Consider the following 23,983-nt stretch of genomic DNA (forward strand, 5'->3'; position numbering starts at 1 on the left):
ATAGTCAGGGAAGTATAAGGAAAGCTTTTACAGCCAAATATGTAAAATTACTGGGAACTATTCTCCTTGTCCAGTGGGGATAAGAGAAGAAATAATGGACCTAAAATATAACCCCAAAATGGGTTTCAGCTGCACCAAGAGAGATTGCAGTTGAACATTAGGGGAGAACCCATAGAGGCTGCCTGTAGAATCTGCAGTGCTCCCATTCCTGCAAGTTTTTAAGAAAGTATCAGTCAACAATCTGCCAAGAATGGGAAGGGAAAATCTGATCCTTTTTGGGACCAATGGCACTCACTGCATTCTCACTTGAGGTTCCTTCCCTCCATAATGTCAAGTCAAGGCTTTGTCTCCCTGTAGCCTGTGAAAAATGCATGTATTTTATGATTGGCTTTTAGCAAATGTTAAAATGAATATTATATGTGTTGTGTTAGAAAGTAATGCTGTATTAATTCTCTTAAGTACTGTGTTAAATATAGTTTTAGGTTATAAAAATTGTTAAAATAGAAACTATGCTATGTAGGATACTTTTTTTAAAGAAAGGACTTGCAGCGAGACAGCAGCCACAGGACACCTGAATCTTTCAGAGAAAAAAATTTATTGCTCTCTTATCAGAAGAAATGAACTTCTTCATACCTCAAAGGCGCTGTTAGGATTAGAAGGAAGAAGTTGATGATGACCAGACAGAATCCTGTATTTGAAGGGAATTTATGCATCATGTATGAGGTGTATGAATTTGCAACAGGCTATTGTTTTTAAGGGTTAATCCTTTGTTAATGGGGGTCCTTTTTCAGGTTCATGCTGCCCAGAAAAAGGTACCCAGGTGTCCATAACTCTTTGTTTCTATTGTCTCATATTCTCATAATTAAAATTGTCCAAATTATTATTACTCTAATTGTATTACTATTTTTATAACCATTTTATTACTATTAAACTTTTAAAATTTTAAAAACAAGTGATTGGTGTTTTTCACATAGCCTGAAATAATTCCCACACCTTGCTGCCATGAAAAAATTCACAGACCTGTGGTACAACCACTGAACATGCACCCCCCAGAATTTCCCTACAGCTCCTCTCCCTCAGGCTGGAAAGATCAGGAAACAGCTTGGAAGGTGAAGAAGTCAAGAAGCGAACTCTTCCTTCCAAGGATGAAACCTCCAAATATTGAAGTGCCTTTTTTTTGGCTGAGTTGCTTTTCCTCAACAGCCATCGGTGTCCCACTGCAAATAAAGCAGCTGCAGAAGGGGATTTACTTTTGCAGTGGTCCTGACTGCACAATTTGCACAATCTGCCTCACAACTTGAGTCAGTTAAAATGCACCCCTGGGGACAACATTCAAAAACCCATTTGGAAGAATATCCACGGTGTCACTGAGAAAGTCCAGGGGAAAGGAAGCAAAGTGGCAGAGGCTGCAGCTCATGAAAAGAAAGAAGCAAAAAAAAAGCAACAGAAAGAAGGACCTGGTTTTCATTTTTGTCTCCATTTTTTTAAGGATCTCTTTATGATAATGCTGTAAAACTATACATAATATTAATTGCGCACATGGAACAAAACCAAGCAGGCACTATGCAAAATTGGAACCTGGCCCTGAAAAGCCTTTCTCAAGCATCCCATTCATCTCCCAGGTTTTGTTGAAGACTTCCTGCTATTTCAGCTTGCATACTTTGGAACTTTCCCTACTTCATTTTGCAAGAGCTAAGTAATTGCTTTGATCTTCCTTCCATGCTAGAATCTTGGTGGGTGGAGATTCTTATTAAATATAACAGTCATTTAGGACACAAACTCCTGAAAATCAATCTTGCCATTTCTTCAGAGCCATGAGTGGCATTCTTTGTATTCCCATGAAGCACAGCAACTTCAGTGATGTTTTAGCAGTCCATAAAGAAGCTTTACTTGGAGATCTGTGGAAAACCTGTGCCGCAATTTTTAAAGAATTAGTAGATCATAACCACCTTTACTCTAAGTTTAAAAAAATGTTGTTTGATGATGTGATACAGGAATACTGATCCACTATTTTTGATTTTATTTACCCTTTTTATAATGTCCTTAATAAGAATTATCATCAAAACTTTTAATTTCTTGTTTCTTTTCTAAGCAGGACAGGAAACATATCTGCAATCACTAGCAAGGCTGCCTAACTTTCTATAAAAGTTATTAATTACAGGAGTTGGATGAACTACATTCAGATCTAGGTACATTTCAAGTCAAAGACATTAAACACAGTAAAAATAATGACTAGAAATAATGACTAAAGAATAAATAGTAATGACTAAAGAATCAAATGCTACATTATGTTTTCTATTTCTATGCCATTTTGTATTTTCAATAGAGAATATAATAGTGTATGTATTTTATTCTAATGCTTATTTTTAGAAAGTGTATAGGGAAAATGGCACTTTTTTGGTAAACAGAGAGCTCAAGGTTGAATATGGTTTAATTAATTTGGAGGTTTTTTACCTGGGATTTATTGTCTTTTCTCTTCTAGCCTATATTACTACAATTTTTGCAGCTTCTGCCCTGTTTTCATTCTGAAATAGACCCTCCAAGTTTCTTACTGCATGTGAAATCACCTTCTTTTCTCTGTGCATTCTGCCAGAAGTGTATCCTAAACTACACGACTGGATAACACCCATTATAATGCTGCCTTTTTAATTCAGGTGAACTTGTCTCTGGGTTTTAGATAACGGGTTCAAAGCTTTCAGCTCTACTCACCAGCTGTTCCCTTTTCCCTGGGACCCTCTCACTGGCATAGTGAAAGGATCACTCTCCCACCAGCTGAGAACAAATTCAGTAAATAAACATTTGCCACTGCATTTACCACCTCGTTTCCTTAGCATTTTATTTGTAGCAATCTAATAGCTGTGATTACACCAGACACTTTACAGGAAGTAGCCCTGCATTCTTTTTCAGGTGCTTTCTAGCTCCAGCTGTGTAGTTCAAATTCCTCTCTCTAATTCAGGCCCTTGAAGCACATTATTTAGATGTGTTGCCCATTTTCCTACTCAGCATGAGGAACAGTCAAGTTCAAAGTACCTCACAAGCTTTCTGAAATGATAGAGCTATTGCTCTGAAATCCAAGAAATATATGTGGGATCAGCTTTTTTTGTTGCTGCTATTATTTGATAAACTCAAGGAGCAGAAATCGCTTCTTTCCAAATGCCAATCTGCCTTGATCTTAAGCCACTCAGCTCTACCAGCTGCAGACCAGCAGAACTGTTTTCAAACGTCCCTGCAGTGATTTTACACTCATTTTATTAATCACAAGGACAGCTCTTGGTGCTTGGAAGGGCCCAGTCCTAAATCCCTGATCCATAATAGCTGCACTTTGTACTTGTGGCTAACGAGGGAGAGCTGCAGGACTGACTGAGCTCAGCTCTGGCTGTGCCAGCCCTGCCCTCTCCTAATGGGCTGTCACCAAGACAACTCACAGGGCCAGCACACACCTCTCTACAAACACCTTGACACATCTCCTCAGCTTGCACAGACTGTTTAGTACACAAAGACATGAAAAGATCCCAGCAGGGTGAGAACAGACTCTGGTTCCAGCACTGCAATGGCAGCGAGCACTGGTGTGCTCCAGGAACCCCTGGGAGTGCTGGGGAACCACACTGCTGCCCTGGGAATGGTCCTGGAGCCCCTGAGAGTGCTGGGCAAAGCACATAGCTGCCCTGGGAATGCTCCTGGGGACACACTGCTGCCCTGGGAATGGTCCTGGAACCCCTGGGAGTGCTGGGGAACCACAATGCTGCCCTGGGAATGGTGCTGGGGACACACTGCTGCCCTGGGAATGATCCTGGGGCCACACTGCTGCCCTGGGAATGCTCCTGGGGCCACACTGCTATAGTGCCCCTTGTTGACAGAGTGATAAAAGTATCCTTTGTCTCCTAAAAAAATAAAGCCCAGAAGTTTCTGTCCTCAATTAGGTGAAAAAGGCATCTCATAGGCTTGGAGACTTCGCCTCAAACTTAAGGATGGCCAATTGGACATGAGCCAAAAAGTCCCACCTGGGCAATTTACTAGAAAAAGGAGAACAAAGAAACCAATGGCTTTTGTGAGTATTTTATCAGGAGCAAGAACCTCTTGCATCTAGATCGGCTTTTCTCTGTAAAAAGTTTTGTTATTTTGCCTTTTATTAAAACCTTTTTGTTTCCAACACTACCACAGAAGCCATCCTGCTGATTTTATGCCTCCAAAGGTAGCTGAGCTATCTTGGGTGTGAAATAGATCTCCAAGAGCTCATGAGACCTGGCTCAAGGAGGCAACTATTTCACGTTGATGCCCTGGAAGTGCTCCTGGAACCACCCTGCTGCCCTGGGAGTGCTGCTCTCTGGGCTCCACAGACCTGGATGCTGCTGGACACAGCTGCCTTCTTCTAGGGGAAGGTGTCCCTGCCCTGGCAGGGGTGGAATGACATGAGCTTTAAGGTCCCTTCCAACCCAAACCACTCTTATTCTGTGATATTATAATTCTATGAGAAGGAGTTTCTACACCCCTCTTGCTAAAGCAGAACAACACCCACCCATCCCAGTTCATGCCTCTTTTTATTATTTCAGTTAGGAGTTTACTCCACTTGAAATCTGCAGTAACTGGCACAGCCATGGCAGCAGCAGCAGTCAATAAAATGAGCTGGGAAGCAGCAGCAGCTCAATCCACACTCTGACTCATGTCTAACAAGCACTTTCTCTGCACTAATCCCATGAGGGTTTAGATCTAAAGTATTTAGAAGCTGAACTATTTAGGAAGGCTCTGTTGAACACAAGTGAGTTCTGTTCCTAGCTCATTACTTTCCCCTTACAGTAGCAGATTCCTTTCTGGACCAAAACTGCTTCCCCATTTCTCTCCAGCTTGAAGTGCTTCCTTCCTTGTCATTGTATCATGAGGAATTACAAAAACAGTCCCCATGTCTCTCTTTTATTAACACCTCTCAAATATTTGTGCAGTGATTTCATATCCTTCCTTAATCACCTCTGATCCAGTTTATACAAATTTAGTTCAATCAATCTTTCATTAAAGTAATATTCTCCTGACCTCAGCTACCCTGCTTTGAACTTTCTCAGTATCTCCGCAGGTTCTTTTGGTTTTTTGGGTTTTATTTTTTATGATGACAGCTCTTATCAGCCCTACACACAATATTCTGAGAGCACTGAGAATAAACTGGAATTAACAACCAGATAGAAGAAATAGCCTGAACCTCACAACCATATCTGTAACTGAGAAGGTGCTGGTTTATTCCCCTCTTGCTCCCCTACCTGTTTCCATTCTGCTGGACTCTATTATAAGGTCTAAATGGAGGCAAGACTGCAAATTAAAATAAGAGATTCAAACCTGGCTTCTGTTGAGTGAAGTTTTCATTCCTCCCAGGCTTATTCATTTATGGTCTGATTTCAGGGATTCAGCACTGTGGACCAGAGAGGGCCACACACTAAATTAAAAACTCTGCAGTTTAAAGCATGTGCTCTTCCAGCTGAAAGCTAAACCAGGTGTAGGGGGAAACCCCACAATTACCCACTCTCCGAAGGTATCCACATTCTATGGGGAGAGTCTTCATCTTCCTGGATCTCACTCTTCCACCCATCTCAGTTTGACCTCCTTGAGCCTTGACTTTGTACCAGTGCCCATATCCAAGATGGCAGTACTTAAAATATGTTTTTTCAGCCAAATTAAGTGTTTGTGCTCCACCAATCCCACGTGCTTTCCAGTGCAGCAGGGCTTTGCTGTAATTTGCCTTCTTTGTGTAACTATATTTCAGGTATGTGTAGGAGTGACATTATTTAAGTTCATGTGAAATGTAAATAAGTCAGACACAGCTGAAAATGTATTTCCTCTGCCATCCCTATATTGTAGAACACAGTGTCACTTCATATTACTTTTCATTATGATAATCTTATTTTAAAGCTGACAGTCATGATTTAATATCCTTGAAAAAGCTTAAAAGTGAGAAGTGTACTCCAGCTACTTTTAGCAGTCTTAAGGAGCCCCCTTTCCCAGCATTTGTATTGTCATAATTCAGATTATGAGAGAATCCATACAGCTCCTGTACCTTTATAAATAAAACACACTAGGCAGGGAGCCTGGCATCACTTACTGAGATGGAACCATAATGATATAAGGAATATATTTCAGCCCACCATGAGTTTTGTTACTAATCTAATGCCATCACATTGCAAGTTTTGGTGCTCACAGAAAAAAATTCTAAACCTGCATCTTTGTCATGTATTAATTATATCCAAACTCTATCCAACAAACCAGTGGTCATAACAAAATTCACCTACAAAAAGTGAAAAATATTCAGAACAAGCCATCAAAAAAGCATTTACCCTAAGCCACATTCAGAGCACTCAGTGTAAAATAACTTCCAAATTACCTCCTTTCATGTGCCTATAACTCTTACAGAAGAACTTGCAAACTAGAACTGCAGCAATATATGCATTTTTCATCTCAGGTAATGGAAAATTATTGTTTTATGGGTCACTCACCAGCACTTGTTTCTTTGTGCCCAGCATTATAGAATTGTTTCAGTGAGGAGGAGGCTGAGTAATGTGAGTTCTAGCTGAGAGTGATTCAGATATGGGCACATTCAGGAGCCAAAATGCAGGATGGCAAACACCTGCTTCCCTCCCATCAGGTGTGACAATCCCTGCTTAGCACAGGCACAGAGCCACACCCTGCTCCTGTGCTCTGTCTTTTTGCTCTGGGATATCAGGGGGCATGGTTGGGATCATTCTCCATGGCTCACTCTCCATGTGCCATTAAAACCAAGCAGGAAGGTCAGACAATCCTTACTCTGATCCAAGAAAATAAAAAATTACAGATAGCGCTGCCCTGGTGTTGGTAGCTGCACAGATCTACATTTACTCTTGGTTTCTAAGAAACATGATAAAAGGGCAGTAATCTGGAAAAGCTGTAAACAGATCAGCTCTCAATAGCTATTCTTTTGATAACACTTGATACACTCCTATGAATGACAGAAAATATTTACATTCTCAAGTGGATCACTCTCACACAGCCCATTTCTTGCAATGCTGATTCCATTTAGGGGAAGACACAATATCTGTGTTCAGAAACAATTCTGCTTCAAATTAACTGAAAAGGCTTTCAACTTATCAGGGCACTAATGAAGTGTAACCACAGAGAAAATGCAGCTCTACACACATCCACATTCCCTCTCACACCTCTAAAAAATCCCAAACAATGCTCAGACCCTAAAATATGTACCACCCTTAGAGAATCATCCTCAGGTTTGATTTGTTTGGGGTGATACACTAATATACCTGCTCTGCTTTAATTTGTACACTGTCACAAGAGTATCCAAACACCTTCCCACACCTGTCCTGAGGGTCCTGAGGACTACAAGATAATGTGTTTTCCTCAAGAGAATGAGTTTTCCTCAAGATAATATGTTTTCCTGGCTCAGCTACTGAGACTTGCGATGGTTCACATTGCAAACGTTGGACAAATAGAAAGAAATAAACATCTGCACACTTCCTATTTGCTTTGGACATTTTGGTTTAGAACAATTCTTTTTCACCCTGTAGATGTGGCTGCAGTTTCTACATAACTGCCTTGATTAACGATTAAACTTTCATGTAGATTTAGATTTTATATACCCAAAACAAACCAAAGTGTGCTGCTTGGTGAGAGCAGGATGGTGATTCCACTATAGATGAAGGGCAGAGGAACAGGGACAGCCTCAGCACAGAAACTCAGCCAGTTGCAGTGAGTTAAAGAACATAATTGAGATCCTCCACAGATCTAGAAAAATGGGGGATCTCAAAACATTTATTTATTCACTCAGAAGCAGCTCCATGAGATGGAGCCACTTAGGAGCTGTGGCCACAGTTGAATTCTTTGTCAATGAGTTCCCCTTGGACACCAACACGTCATTTTCATGGTAACTGAGCTGCTCTGCAAAGGAATATTTGTAGCTGGAAATGAAGGGAGGAGGGGGGAATTAATGCCAGTGAAACAGGAGGAAAACTCTGATTTTCAGGTTCACCAAAAGCTTTGGAGTTCTCTCTGGCTTTCGTGGTAACAGGAATCACTTTCTTAGGTGAGGAATAGTTACTTCTTTGGATTGAGCATTAGGGATTAATGCAATACAAAGAAGAAAACTAAGGAAATTGAAGTATTTTTTAACATTTGGGGTATTTCTTCCAGGCCATTTTTCTGTGAAAGAAAATCTTCTGTGTAGGTGGAGAATGCACTTTTCAGCTCCTTTAGGAAAGCTGATGTGTTCCCATGCTCAGGCACTAACTTTCCCAAGCAGAAACTGAGAAAAACCCTACAGTCAATTCCCCTCTAATTAAGACATCTCACACAAGTCATTACTGCATGCAATAATTTGTAATATTTAGGAAACCCAACAGTATATTTAGGTATTTGAGGGTCAGAGGTCTGTTCAGAGTTACATTTCCATTTGATTGTGACAAATGAGCCACAGGAACTGAGGGCCTTCACTAATAAACACTCTCTTAACACGCTTATTTTTGGAACAAGCTGCTCTTTTTCCATTGTACTGTGCTAGAATATTTCTCTGTAAAATTCTATTTTACATGCAGTGTAAAAATAAAAGGGCGAATCACATTCCAGAAATCCCTTTCACATTTAGGATAGCTGTCCTTCAACCAGGAAAACCTGCTTTGGACTAATCCATTAATATTTATTGATGCACACTATTTACATAAAGTCCCATAAAGTTAGGGTATTTCTAGGAATGGGAAATAATTTTTCCATACAATATAATCAGAAATATTTCAAGAAATTCCAGCTTTTAAAGATTACAGGAGCACTGTGTTTTATGTTGATGAGAAAACTTAATTCACCTAATCTATCAAAATCATCTTTTAATAATTCCTCTGAGCCTTTTGTTACTCTGCAAAAGGACAAGAATTTTTACTCCTGTTTTACTGCTTTAGAGCTGTATAAATTCAGGTGGATATGTTTTAAAAAGAGTTTTATTTTTCTTCTCCTTAGGAGATCACAGTTGCTTCACTCACTATGATTAAAAAGTATTTCTAGTAACAGATGACAGAATATTAGAAATATGATCAAATCACCTTAAAACTTGCTTTTTAGACATAACTAAATTTATTTGCTGTTTGGACAACCTATGCACAGAAAACAAGAGGGAATGGATTTATTGGCACTTCTTTCAGATGACTTTCAAGACTACAAAACCACAGAGAAATAAAGTCACTCTAAATGCATGCTAATAAAACTTCACACCAACACTCATGATTGATGCTCTTTCTCTCCCCAAATTGATCCAACAAATCAAGAAAGAAAAAGAATTTTCAATGAAAGCATAAAATGTATTCACCGAAATTCCCAAGCTCAACTGTATGCTGTAGACTCATGTTGAACATCACATTATGCTCCTCAAGCCCCTCAGGCCAAGCCCTGCATTCCCTGAGCAGTTTTGTCACACAGCTCCTCCTCTGCCTTCAGTGCACCAGTGACCTCTGTGACATTGCCATCACCATCACCCCATTAATCCCTGGTTTCCCTGTGATTTTCCCTGAGATCAGACTGAGGAACACAAGTGAAACCTGAGTTACACCTGGGTGAGGAGATTCACGGAATCACAGAATTCACAGAATCCCCAAGTTGGAAGAGACCTTCAAGGTCATCAAGTCCGACCCAGCCCCAACACCTCAACCAAACCCTGGCACCCAGTGCCACATCCAGGCTTTGTTAAACACACCCAGGGATGGGGACTCCACCACCTCCCTGGGCAGAGCATTCCAGAGCTTTATCACTATTTCCATGATAAACTTTTCCCTGATATCCAACCTGTATTTCCCTTGGTGCAGCCTGAGGCTGTGTGCTCTGGCTGTATCAGTGCTGCTGGAGAAAGAGCCCAGCCCCAGCTGAGCACAGGCACCTTTCAGGAGCTGTGCAGAGTGATGGGGGCAGCCCTGAGTCTCCTTTTCTCCGGGCTGAGCACCCCCAGCTCCCTCAGGGGTTCCTCACAGGGTTTGTGTTCCCAGCCCCTCTCCATCCTCGTTGCCCCCTCTGGACATGCTCAAACATCTCAAGATCCTTCCCAAGCTGAAGGCCCAGACTGGACACAGCACTCAGGGTGTGCCCTCACCAGTGCCAAGAACAGGAGCAGAATGACCTCTCTGCTCCTGCTGCCCACACCATTCCCGATCCAGCAGGCAGGGGATGGTCTCCTCTGCAAATACAACCAGAGAATTACTCCAGGCTGGAAAAAGGCTCTGCTGCATCGATCCCAGGCATTTGCCAGCAGTGCCAATTGTGGGAATCCACAAAATGAGAGGGTTTTGGGAAAGCTGCAAGATGCAGGCCTTAGAGACAGCAGAACTGTGATTAGCGCTAAGCAGTAGCCATGAGATTGGTCAGCAGAAAAATTATTTAAAAAGTAGAAAAGCAAGGACAAATAGAACAATGGTCGGTGAATTAATGCTTGTCTAGAATAACTCCCTAAGCTACAGAAAAGTTTATCTAGTGAGATATTAGGAAGCTCGAACCTTAATAATGGAGCTCTGTGCAAGTAGGTATTGTATATGAAATAAGCAAGCATTGCTTAACCAAAGGGATGTGTGCTTATAGTGGTTGGATGGAACTACTGTCAATGTGCTTTTGCTTTGTGTGATTGGTCAAAAACATTTAAAGTGAGCTGTAACATGAAATTCTTGGTCTGCTGGCTGGGGTGTGAGCTGCTGGCATCTTCCCACTGTCATAACCATGTAATGAGAGTGGTGCTGGAAAATCAAACAGCTCAAGGTATGTCCCACAGCAGCCCCATCCCATCTGTGATGTATACATATACCCCTGGCCGGCGATACCAAGCCCACCTTGTCCATGGCCCCAGGTGTCAAACCCACACAGCTTTAAATCCCTCCAGGGTGGGCACTCCCCACCCTGCCTGGGCAGCTGTGCCAGTGCTGCACAACCCTTCCCATGAAGAAATGTTCCCCAATTCCCAACCTAAGCCTCTCCTGGAGCAGGCTGAGGTGATTTGCTAAGCCAGGAATTGCTGTGCAGAGTCACCTACCTGTATGGGGCTCAATAGAAAAGTAAGGCTGTCCTTCCAGAATGCTATAAACCAGCTTGGCACTATTTCCATACACTGGATCATCTGCATCTGTAGCTGTTACTTTAGTAACAAAGGTGCCTAAATAGAAAGAATGGACACAATTAATGTTTACACTCACTAGAAATTTGCATATCTTATTCAAAAACTAATTTGAAACAAAAATTCATTTCCTTGGGAGCTGTGTAACAATAATAAAAGAAGGAAAAAAAATATCAGTAGCAAGTTAAAATATTGCTTGTGGAACAGAAACAAAACATTTTCCTTCAAGCTGATGTGTGCCAGCAGCCTGAATTTCTGGGTAGAATAAAAGCCCTTTTAGTATCTGTATTATTTAAAGTTTCTTTGTAGAATGCATTTAAAGCTACCCAATAGATCTGTGTAGACTTCAAGCATTTGCAAAGGAATCATATCAAAGGGATACAAAACACAAGGTTAATAATACAGTATAATATAATACAGTATAATATGTTGCATTTAAGACTTGCAAATTCACATTCAAAAGAACTTTGCCAAGTTACAGAGACCAGATAGAAAAACAATAATAAAAAGGGTTCTTTTTTCTTCCCTTGGCTTGCAGCCATGATAATGATTTGATGTGGCCACAGTGACAGAGTTGGGACAACAATGATTGTCTCTGAAATGAGTCTCTGCCACTCAGGGGGCTATTGTTCAGCCAGAGTTATAAATTCCATACTCTGACAAAAATAAATAGAGGAAAAAAAAAAAAAGGAAATCACCCTTTTTATTTCTTAGACAACATAGCACTTGCCATTTCTGTAAGAAGCAAAATGGAATGAAATTTGGTTGGTTGCATTAAGGTTGCTGCAGAGAGGGGTTTTTTTGGCTGACATTAAAGTATGATGGCGTTAATTAGGCTGACAATAAAGACAATATCTACAGAGGGAGAGAAAGCAAGAGAAGGAGAAAGGTTAAGGGCTGAATTATGTTCAGAAAGGAGAATAATTACAGCATCCACCAAAAAAAAATCACCCTTTCTGGATATGCTAATAAAAATAGCCTCCTGTTCCTTCTGTGTGTGTGCTGTGAATCCTGATCCCATGGCCCTCCAGGACAGAAGAGCAGAGGGAAGGAGAAGGAGATCCCTTTGGCACAGCCTTGCTCCTTGCCCTGTGCTCCCTTTCCCTCTCCCTGCATGGCAGCTCTGTGGGTTACAGCACATGTAAATTATTTAGAGAAATGTTTGCACATCCAGTTACAATTTGCATATGCCCCAAGAGCTGCCATTTCACCCTTTCCCACCTGGGCACTCAACACCAGGGCAGGCTGTGGGGCTGGTTTGGGAGGGCAGGATTCGGGAGGATGGAGAGCAGCTCTCCAGGGAGCACAGCTTCTGCAGGGACTGCAGCTGTGGCAGGTTTGCCACGTGGAACTAATGGGATAATTCTCAGTGAAGGGAATGTGGATGGCAGAAATACTTCTCACTAGAGAAAAAATGGCTTTTGGCCAGTAGTGGTCATTTATTTTTGTGCAAAATTACCCATTCTTACAGAGGAGAATATCAACAAAGGAAGGCAGAGGATAAGTGTTACCCCAGCATCTCTCCTGGGCTCAGCAGGGGCCAGAGGAGTCCTGCAGCTGTGCACATCCCATGGAAAAGGAATATTATGTCACATCTCTCTTCACACATGCTTGCTGAACCTGTTTTATAAATTTGCAAACTGTTCATGTCTGAAGCTAAACTGTATTTGATGCTGAAAGGTGATCTTACACCTAACCTTTAACAGAATAGTTTTTAACCTGTCATGAGGCCTGAGAAATTGAGTTTCTCCTCAGCTTAGTGGTTAGCTTGTGAGGAATTAACATCAGAAATTTATTGTCTGCCCAGGGACAGCAACCAGACAGCAACAGACAACTCCTGACAGCTGTGAGTGGAAATGATAAAGGGGACAGGTGACACTTGTGGTGCCCAGCCCTGTGGCAAGTCCAGCAGCCTCAGCCTACAGGAGATACCCTCAATGTTCTCCTTCAATGGAGAGAGGAAAGGGAAGCAGCCCTGGACACACTGAGAGATCATGGCACAGGCTGCAGGAAACAGGGAAAACAACAATGAGGGAGTTTGCAGGAAGAGAGGGACAAAAGGCCCTGTGGTGGCTTGGCCACAGGAGTTACAAGGCTTGAGGAGCTGTAGCTGGTGGGATGGTCTCACATGTTTGATGCCTTGTGCAGGCTGCCCTAGAACAGAGGCTGGGCAGAGTTATAGAATAAAGTAGGGATTTATTAAAAGGATCTCCTCAATGGATCCACCTTGGGCAGCACAAGATCCCAGCCAGGGCTGCACCCAAGATGAACCAAAATGGGCCCAAAATGCACAACAGCTCAAGGGGTCTGTCACTGTTCTGCTCCATTTGCATCTTGCAGTTCATTGTCCCATTCCAGCTTTAGCCCATGCAGTCCCATCCTGCTTGTTTTTCTCTCTTCATTCCACTGTTTGGACTGAGATTTGGATCATTTGTCCTTGGTGCCCAGCTAGAGCAGGAATTGTTTTGTCTCCCTGCTCTGTGCACAGAGCTCACCATCCCCTAATGTGAAGATCAGACCCACACACTAAAGCAGCACAAAATCTGAAAATAGAAACAGAATCTGAAAATAGAAAAGCTAAAACCTGAGGCATCATTTCCCCCCTGAAATTCTGTTGGTTCACTTTTTGTACTGACACCCATTAGCAGGGCTCTTTCTGCTGTTCCCACACACAACCATCCCTCAGCCCAGCTGATCTCTCTGGACTCTCTGGAGCTGAGCTTCACAGACCCAGCACATCCCAGCCCATCCCAGCATATCCCCAGGCTCCCTGCAGCCCAGAGCTGCTGTCCCAGGGTGGCACCAGCCATGAATGCAGGCTCAGAGCTTCCTCCAGCTGGATCCAGGCTGATGTAGAAGTGATGTGCTCATTTCTGTGGCTGCTATCTTAGAACTGGTGGTTTGTAATCTCCTAAGACAGAAGAGGTTTGTGCAGAACATCATACAATGGGACAGGGCTGGGAAAAGATAAGGCTCATCACAAAGTGAAAATTTTAGTTGGAGTATTTTATCAAGACTGTTTCATTTTGTTTCCATTATATATTTTATATACAAACGAAAATAAAGAAATAAAACTGTTGACTTCTTGGAGATTGTGTTTGATTTTCCTAGCTGGCTCTCATTTCAAAGGCCTTCAGAAATAATTACATTGCTTGTTTAGAAAGATTCAATATATAATTTCTATTCTTATCTTACTTCACTTGAGAATTCCTGAAGACTTTCTATAGATATTTGTTTCAAGATTCCCAGACTTGAATGGATGTACTGATTCTTTGATAAGCACCAAGTGCTCATTAGATACTAAAGTTGAATACACCCTAATAAAAAGAGTTAATCAGTGTCTAACATTGCTTCAAATCCTGATGCTAAGCTACCATTCTTGTGATATAAAATAATTCAATCACTTATTGAGATCCCAAGTTCAACTGAAGTTTATAAATGTATTAAAAATACATGGGTAATATGTGTGTCAGTATTTCCAGTTACAGTACACATAAGGCAGGGGGAAAGGCATAATCTTCTTTTTCTCTCCATTACAGGTCACTTGAAGTGTGATTACAATCTCACCTAATAAAATTAATGAAGGGAATGAACAACTGAAATATTCTTCTGCCTCCTTAAAATCCATTTCTTCCCCAGCCAGTTTCTGCCACTCAGCACTTCATTCCCAACCATCACACTCTTCTGAGGCCTGTCAAATCCAGTCATTTGCTCCCAACCATCTTACTGATGAAAATTGTTTAGGGAAGATGTGAGTGATCATGAAACAGAAATTAAAGAAATTGCTTCCACTGTGAAATTAGCTAAGCTTTGGCATAGTTTAAATTTTATCACCTTTAATTTGATTTTTTTTTTTTTTTTTTTTTTGCTTTATGCCTTGAGTCAAATTTTCTGCAGGTGTGAAACACGCCACATTATGTTGCTCACACTGGCAATAATCAGTATATTTAGGAGCAAACCCCGTGCCCTCTGCAGCTGCAGGTGATGCTGCTAAGTCAGTGCTGCCCTGGTTCCCCTGCAACGTGCTCAGGGTTCACCAATCCCACTCCCACAGGTGACAGAACCTGGGCAAAAATAAGGTTTGGAGAGCTGAGAGATTGCTGATGGTGAAAAGCAATGCAGAAAAACAGGAACTCACAGTCACCATTGTTGTTCTTTAGCCAACATCCACACCAGAACTCTCCAAGCTTTGGATTGCCAATATTTAAGCAGGATTTTACTCCATGAATGACACTGCAATTATAAACTACGCATACATAAATATTTTTTACAAGAATAATGCACCTAAAGTTTTAAAGATAAAAATTTTACATTGAAAAAGCTGCAAGAATGCAGGGAAGGGCATTTATTAAGTAAATGCTCTTGGAAAAACAACATTCTGGGTTCTGCTCAGCAAATAAACTGCTAAGGTTTCTGTATGTGTTTAATTTTGACTGCATTTGGCTTGTGTTTGTTGCTTTGTCAATGCTACAACAAACTCATTTAGCCAGAGACTATAAATTTGAAATGGTGCCATTTTTATAAGAAAGCCACTATTGTAGTCCAAGTCACTGTTGTCCTAATTACAATAATATTGCAGTTTTATATAATCTGGCCCAACAACATAATCACTGTTTCTTTTTGCTTTATGTATCTAATGTTGCCTTATGTAAACCAAACTCTTTTTTGCCCTGAGAGAAGAGGCAAATTTTCAGATATTCTGCTAAAAAACTTTGCGTGTTTTTTCCTCAGGTACCCTTTTGCAATGCTAATGACTCTTAAATATGGATTTACCCACCATAAATAGAGACTGCACAGAGATTCAACAGATGTTAATTAATGAACACTTCTAACGTGCTTTAACCATTAGCCATTGCTGATTGTTTTACTCTGTCAGTGTCAGATTGTTTTACTCTGTCTTTACAACAGGACAGCAATCAGAGACACAATTAACAACAGGATTATTTTTACATGGCTAGGTGAGAAAGCCTGTGTTTGCTGGCAAACTAAGATTAAAAACCATCATAAAAAATAAGATGTGTGTGCTCAGCTAGGGTTTTTCTGTTGTTTTGGCTGTGGTTTTATGTGCAAGTCAGGGTACAGATTCTGCACATTAGTCAGAAAGAAAAATGCATATGCTGCCACAGGGAGTAGGAAAGCAAATTCTTTTGGTGTGGCAGTGAAATGTGCCTACTGGGAGAAAAAAAAATTTCCAAAAAATCAAATTTGAATGTTCTAGAGGAGGTAATGCATAGTCGGTGCTAAGAATTTACATGAATCCATATTCAGTGAACAACCATTTCTTTGAAAGATTGTAATGGCTGGTAAGAATAAATAACATGGCCATAATGAAACCTGGTTGGACCATGTTGTCTCATCTTCCCAGGGACTTCTGGGGATTTTTAAATTTTTTTTTATTTTCCTTTCCTGATGCCCTTTTTGGTCTCACTCACTCTTTCTCTCCTAATCTTCCCAAACCTTGACAGGGTGAATTATCCATTTCATTCTCAAGATCTGATTTCCAGCCTGATGAGGTATTGGAGAGGATTTGCATGACAAAGCCTCACCATTATTTGCCAACTCTTTTGTTTCCCTAAGAGCATCCTCTGCTCCAATCCTTCAACTGGCTTTGGAGTTGGGCTGATGGAAGCCCCGCAGCCAGGGCTGGTCACACAAAGCATTGTTTGTAGCCAGCAGGTCAGATAAGCATTCTTTCCAAAATGAAGCCTTTTCTTCACTGTCCTTCTTTGCTATAATCTCACAGGTAGCATGACAGTTGTTGTCATGGTAACAATTTTTTATTGAATAAAACTGCAATAATCTCATAAAAACCTGCATAACTTCTTGACATGTAAATTATGACTGCCTCGAAGCTGAAGGAACTTATTCTTATTTGTTTTCTATTGTTGTTCATTTTTTTAAATGCAAAAACATAGTTTCCAGCCTTATCATCCTGCTTTATTACATGAGACCATTTCTAAACACAAAACCTATGAATTAGAGGTTTCACTAACCAAATAAAGAAAATGTATATGAAATAGGAATCTGCTTAAAGCTCTACAGAACTTGTTAACATATGTAAATTGCCCACATAAAATATCATTGCATATCTTGGTGCTCATGCAGATACATAAATACATACACACACAAATTTTGGGAATGTTGCACGAGCGGTTAAGGGCTCTTGTGCAGATCATATGTTATTATTTCAGCCCTACCTTCTGCATAAAATTATGCAATTTTATCATTATTATTAACAGCTACTTCATTGCCAAAGCTCCAGGAGTCCAATTTGCGGATCAGATCCCACGGGGCAGGAAGGTTCTCTCCCAAACACCCCAAGAGCCAGGGAACACAACCACAAACAGGAGAGAGACAAGGAGCTTTTTGGACTCAATGATTCCTGAGGTTCCTTCCCAACCCAGGAATCCCAATATTTCATGATTCTGTCAGGAGAGGATGTAGATCTTCCTGGAAGCAATGCTGCCAGCACATGGTGCTGCTGATGCCTGACCAAGGCAGGGCCTCAGAACCACAAAAATGTCAAGGACTGCTTTGGGGACAGATGACAGAGGCTTGGGGGAGTGTTTAATCTTCCCACACTTATAGGAGATTATGCAAAAAAAATCTGCTTTTTAAGTGTCCTTATTTAATGAGTGAGGCAATAGATGATGCCCTAAGCAGAGGTAAAAGATAGAGATACAGGTCAGAACACTCCACTGAGGGAAAAATGGTCAACCTGTGCTTGCCATGCTGGAGAAACAGGGAGGCCAGCATGCATTCTGCTGTTTCCATGGCAGAATCCAATATGCAATCATTTCTAGAAGCAGAAATGAGACAGAAAATTTGTGTATGGTACAGGTGTAATGCTGGTATGTTGGTGATGAGAATCACATAAATACACAGATATAAGACTTTTCTTTATCTTCTGCAAAGAGAAAAGCAACAACAAAAGCTTCCTTACAATGAGAAATTGCACAAGGAGGAATAACTTCCCAAGGGAAATAACAGAATCCTCCTCAGTGAAGAGTTCACTCTCTTGCACAGGATGCTGGAATAATGTATTCTAAGGGAAAACCCTAGAAAGACAGGAAGATTAACTAATAGGGTAATTTGTCTTTCCTAGCTGTAATTTATTTGACTCTAAGTAGTGAAATAGTGTGATGCTGTCATGATCTTGTTTATGATGATTAAGGTAAGGAAGAAGTAAAAGAGGGTTGTTCACACAACTCAGTTTTAGGCTCGACTGGCTAAATTAGACTCCTTGCTGCACCAGCTGCCTGCTCTACCTGAGGGAGGAAGACAGAATCATCTTCTCCTGGAATCCTACTTTTTTGGCTGACCAGAGAAGAACAGAAATTAAATTGGCCATCTAATGTGAATTACTTTACTTCAGTCCTGTGAGTCCTCTCTTTTGTGGCTGTACCCAACACAGGCCACCCCAGTCTCCCATTCCAGCCCTCCAGGAACTGCAAGAGTGTGAGGCTGACACTCCACCAAACAGAATAAGGAGAACCTTGCAAGAATTTCTGGTTTGTTTTTATTAAATTCCGTCATGGAATCCCAGAATCATAGAACTATTAATGTCGGAAAATCCCTGCCAGGCCATGCAGTCCCAGCTGTGCCCGATGCCCACCTTGTCCCCAGCCCAGAGCCCTGAGTGCCACCTCCAGCCCTTCCTGGGACACCTGCAGGGATGGGCACTCCAAAGCTCCCTGGGCAGCCCCTGCCAAGGCCTGAGCAGCCTTTCCATGGGCAAATTCCTGCTGGTGCCCACCCTGAGCCTCCGCTAGAGCACTTTAAGGCCATTTCCTCTTGTATGCATCTTTGTCTAAACACCTGTGTGCACTTATATAGACACCTGTCAGCACTTTCTGAAATAAACTGCTACTGATACACTTCATATTTTGGTTTTGATATTGAACTTGAGTGACAAAACATTAGTTGCTTATTTTGCCACTTTGTTTTATATAAGTAGTTGACTGTAAGTGCATCTCACTGAAATGCACAGAAAGAATTTTCAGTACTTTACAGACCAATAGGAAATGGCAGATGCTGCCCTAAAGAAATGGTAATCTAAACCAAAGAATAATCTAAACTAAAGTTTTTGGCACCCAAAAATGTGGCTCAATGAAAGAAACTAGAAGAATCTAACAGCTTGGTCTATAATAAATTATGTAGAACCATGCAGGAAAATGCAAGAAGCTCTTTCTTGGTTCCGACAGAAAAATAATCCTTTCATACCTATGAAACACTAAGTGATGTTTATCTCCATAAGCAGAAGAGGTATCCAGGCTGCTTCTCTCAAATGTTAGACATTTCTCAATGCTGGAGCAGATCCTTAAGGAGGCTAATGAAACCTTGAAAGAATGTTAATGCCATGCAGTACATGCTTGAGTCAAAACCTCTGCACAAATGCATGACCTGCCTCATGTAGGACAACAATGTTTGTGCAGATTGCTCATGTGCCGTTTTAAGGGCTTCTTATCATGTGAGGGAAATGGGAAAAACATATTGTATGCAAATGTGTGCCTGCAGAAGTGTGAGAGGAGCTGGCAGTGCCTGGAGAAGGAGGCAGTGTGAGCAGGCAGGAGCGGAGCGGGCTGGCAGCCCCGCTCCTCACAGCTGGATAATGAGGCTGGGGAAAGCGTGCCTGGCAAACCTAATCAACTGCACATTTCACCGGTTCTAGTCTGCATAAACTAATTGTTCTGGAATTCTGATGCTCTTTAACGTAACATTTTGGAATCAGAGATAGTTTACAACGGAAATGCATATTCGGATTTAGGGATGTGGATTCCTCCCTGGTAATTATGCTGGCTGATGTTTCCTGGGTTTACCTGTGTGGATCTAACAAGAAGGGACCTTCTTCCTTTTCAGCTTTAAGGCTGGCAGTTCTTTCTTGCTACAACTTATGAGATGGTGCCATTAGAGAGCCTGCAGATATTCCTTTGCAAATTCCCCTGGGTGGCTGTTTGTTAGGATTAGTACACGGTTTGAAACATCACAGGCAACAGCAGAAGGGTAAAACATATTTTATGTTTGGCTTAAAGAATTATGTTTTCTTTTCATGCTATTTTTTTTTATTCTCCCTTTAGATATCACCCTCGCTATAGAATATTAATTGATATTTGTGACAGAAGTGGGAAATAGCTCCTCTTCTGTTCAGGACTTTTTGAAAGACTGCTTGTCTCTAATCAATTGACTATTTCATCAGCATTCATTCTGCAAGGTCCCCAGGCAAAGGCAGTAAAATTGGATGATAACTGTACACTGTATTATCAAGCAGAAAAAAAAAGGTACTGTAAGTCTTGTTGATTCCAATGGAAGTTTCAGGTTATGCTCAGGTGTATTGTAAAAAAAAATAGAAATAAATAATAAAGCAGTCTAGGCTGTTTACTGCAGAAATCCTTTCATTTATGACTTTGTGTGGTGAGAACAGAAAGTGGCTGATACCATCTCTCAGCTTTGATGCTCTGCTGGCTTTGTTTGGGAGAGTGAAGCCTGGAGTGCCAGCAGCTGTAACCCAGGGAGCAAAAGCAGGCTCTGAAATATTGTCCCCCCCAGGCCACTGCAGGGCCAGCAAACGGCAGCAGAGCCCCTCTGGGGCCCAGGGAGGGGCACAGCTCCATCAGCTGCCCTGAAGCTCCAGGCTGGCTCCAGAGGAAGCCCTGCTGGCAGCAGCTCCACAGGCAGCGTGAGCTGTTCTCACTGAAACACAAGAGCTGCAGATTCAGCACTTAACCAAAAACAGGGGTGTCATCTCAGGGCAGGGTGGGGAATGACCAGTACCAGAGAAAAATAAAGGATTCTGAATTGCTTCTCATTTTGCCAAATTTCAAGTGTGTCCATCAGAGAGATGTCTGACACAGGCCACTTAAGGAAAAATTTCAGGAGTATTGGTCCCTGATGTTCCAAAGCCAAGTCTTCATGCTAGCAGAGGAATAGAAATCACAGTAATCAAAGTTTCTGTGAAAATATTACCACACTGAACTTAGTTTTCTCACCTAGAAATTTCTACCTTTTTTGCTGAGACCTCGTCTATATTTTCTGAGACTGAGAAAGGTGAGATTATGCTCCAGACCAGTTCTGTGGCATTTCACAGGCAAAAACCTGTGCTGCTCTACTTCCTCCCATCCCTCTGTTTTCCATTTTAGGCATCATCCCCCAGCCAGCAATGGGCTGATGTCACCAGCCAAGCTGCTTAGAAAAATGAGATAACACAACTTCAAAGCCTGTAAAACCAAACCATACCACTCTTTGAAACATCTTTTTGTCCCTTCAAAATTTTACATTTGGGGAAATTGTGAAAAATCCATGCTGAGAATAGATTTAAACTTTTAACCAGAAGAGAATGCATCAGAATCCTGAGTCAGAGACTTATTTTCATACAGTCACAGAACACAAACACGGTGACACATTTGATATATACAAATGGAGGCAACCACAAAGGATTTCAGAAGCAGAATATCTGCAACAAGCACAAGATGTTTGTAACTAGGAGTCAAGAGGAAAACCACAGAAGGACAGAGTCTTGTAGGTACACAGAACATTCACCTAATACTGCCAAAATCTCCTCTGCTCTGCCATCACATGATCAACATGTGACAGCTCTGTCTGTCCTCATCCCAAAACTGGAACATCATGGAAAGATGAATTTCTCCATTTGGAAGAACTCCATAAGGAACTGTGTCCTCAGTTCTGATCCCTGCAGATTTCTCCTGTAGAGTTTATCTTCGCTACGTGTCATCTGCACAATTTTGTGCCAAGGGAATGCATGTGTGCAAAAAATGGACAATTTGTGACAAATTGCTGCCAGTGAATGGAGAGGAAGAAAAAGAAGAAAGGCAGTGTTTGTCTCAGGAACCAGCACATATCAGAAGCTCCTCACCTTGCACAGGAAAGTCAGGCCTTGCTCCTAAGGACCAGACAGTGCCTTCAGAACCTCAACACTCAACTATTTCCTGCCATTGGCACAAAGTACTTGGAGCAATCCCACAGATTTCAGTAATTCTGTATTGTCAATTAACTGGTTTAGTACAATAGAACAATATAGAGGGGGATAACTAAAGGATCAGCCTATAAACCCCTAAAGATTCTTAATTTCATCATGGTCCTCGAGCTCATAATGAGCACATAAGACCAGTAAGAAAGATAATGACATTTTTGATTGGACCTCATGAGAAATAAAAGTACAGAAATAGCAGCAGGTGCTCAGAACTGTGTTTTCTCAGGGCTCAACAGCCAGTCAGGTTAAGGAACAGCCAGCCAGCCCTGGTGTTGGATGTCCTGAGCCCATCCTGAAGGTTGTGTGTGATCATTTTAAACACACACATACACACTAACCAAAGAAATCTCACATAAAACTCATTGGTGTCACAGCTCCTGTGTGAGATTATATACAAGAGGAACAAGTGGAGGAACAAGACAACATGAAAATATACTTTCTTTTTAACAGCTGCCATACTGCTGTCATATTTTACAATATCTGCTGGTTTTTTCCTTAGCTTTTGCACTGCCTTTGCATTTACCCTTTGGGCTAATGTGTACTTGACCCCTTACTCCACAATTTTGTGACAAACTATCATTGATTTAACAGTCATGCTCAGTGCCTTAAAAATCAATGACAAAAACCCCAGCAAGACAGTGTGGTTGATCTCGATGACATTTCAGGTCAGGTTTTTATCACAACTTTCTGATTTGTCAAGTTATTTTATCACTATTCATGTCAGACATTGCGTGTTGATTTCATACAGAGCAGAATTTGTCCTTCTGCAAACAATTTGTAAGTGGAAGAGAATAAATATCTTTGGGAGAACTGGAAAACAAAGTTGCACTATGTGGAGTGGTCCTAATACACATGGCTGGACTAAAGAACTCTGCTCTGCTTTAAAAAAAAAAAAAAAAAGATGACAGAATTTCTTATCTGCAGTGGTGTAATCAAGGGCAAACCTTGATTCAAGGGAAAACATTCCTAAGTAGATGCGCTTGTGCCAAAACTGAAAATTGATATTCTGACTCAACTGAAAGCCTAAGCCCTTTCCAGTAAAGACCTTTCATGGAAGCATTTAAGGACAAAATGTATTATAATTCTAAGCTTTTCCATATTGTTACTATTTTCAAGTGGCAAAGGCAAAAGCATTTCTAGAGCAATGCCAGACTGAATGCCACTGTGTCTATTTTTTTTTATGACTGTCAGGAGAAGCCTTAATATTTGGAAATTATTAAAGTTTTCCTGTTTACCTTAATTCAGGCAAACTATGAGAGAATTCTCTTCCCTTCTGGCTTTTGTTCTTTTTCCATCTGTGTCCTTTTTTATTTCACCAACACGTTTGTCACTCTGCTTCAGTCGTCTCCTGTCTTTCAACATGACACTCGCTGTCTAAACACTCCCGGCTTCGCCGAGAGCGAAATCAAGAGATTTCACTCCTCATTCCTCCCCTGAAAAAAGGGTTCCCAAAACTCTGCTGTCAGGAGACAATAGCCACTTTGGCTCCCATTACCACCTCTGCTCATGTTTTGGGGAATTCATGAATCTGTGTGTAGCTGAGAAGGTAACACAGAAACAGAACACGCTCAAGGGAAGGTGTGGGGTTTTCTTTTTCCTCTTTTCTTTCTTTTTTTTTTTCTTTTTTCTTTAAATAAGCTACAGAACTTGTTCCAATTACCCTTATGGATCTTCTAAGCTTGCTCATTCATTTACATAATATTCTGTCTTCATTGCAGGCATAGATACAGAGCTCACAGACAAATGGGGAGGGAAAAAAATAGAGCCTTGGGGTTCTTACTCCCTGAAGCACAGATAAATCCTTTTTTTTTTTTTTTTAAGGTTTTAACTGAGTTTCTACCCCAGTGTGCCCTTTTAGGCTTAAAAGTGATTAAACAAGATTTACAGAAAAAATTAAA

The 23,983-nt window shown here is 41.2% G+C and overlaps 1 protein-coding gene across 1 annotated transcript in view; it reads right to left on the reverse strand.

Moving 5' to 3' along the window:
- Positions 1-23,983, reverse strand: part of CDH8 (cadherin 8) — a 163,086-nt gene that overhangs the window by 75,800 nt on the left and 63,303 nt on the right. The window contains exon 4 of the mRNA XM_054296251.1: positions 11,018-11,137. Coding sequence (XP_054152226.1) covers positions 11,018-11,137 — 120 coding nt within the window. The remainder of the gene's footprint in view (positions 1-11,017; positions 11,138-23,983) is intronic.

The sequence above is a fragment of the Melozone crissalis genome, unplaced genomic scaffold (assembly GCF_028551555.1).
Source record: "Melozone crissalis strain CALT ecotype California unplaced genomic scaffold, PUWL_Pcris_2 ptg000007l_1, whole genome shotgun sequence".
NCBI lineage: Eukaryota > Metazoa > Chordata > Aves > Passeriformes > Passerellidae > Melozone > Melozone crissalis.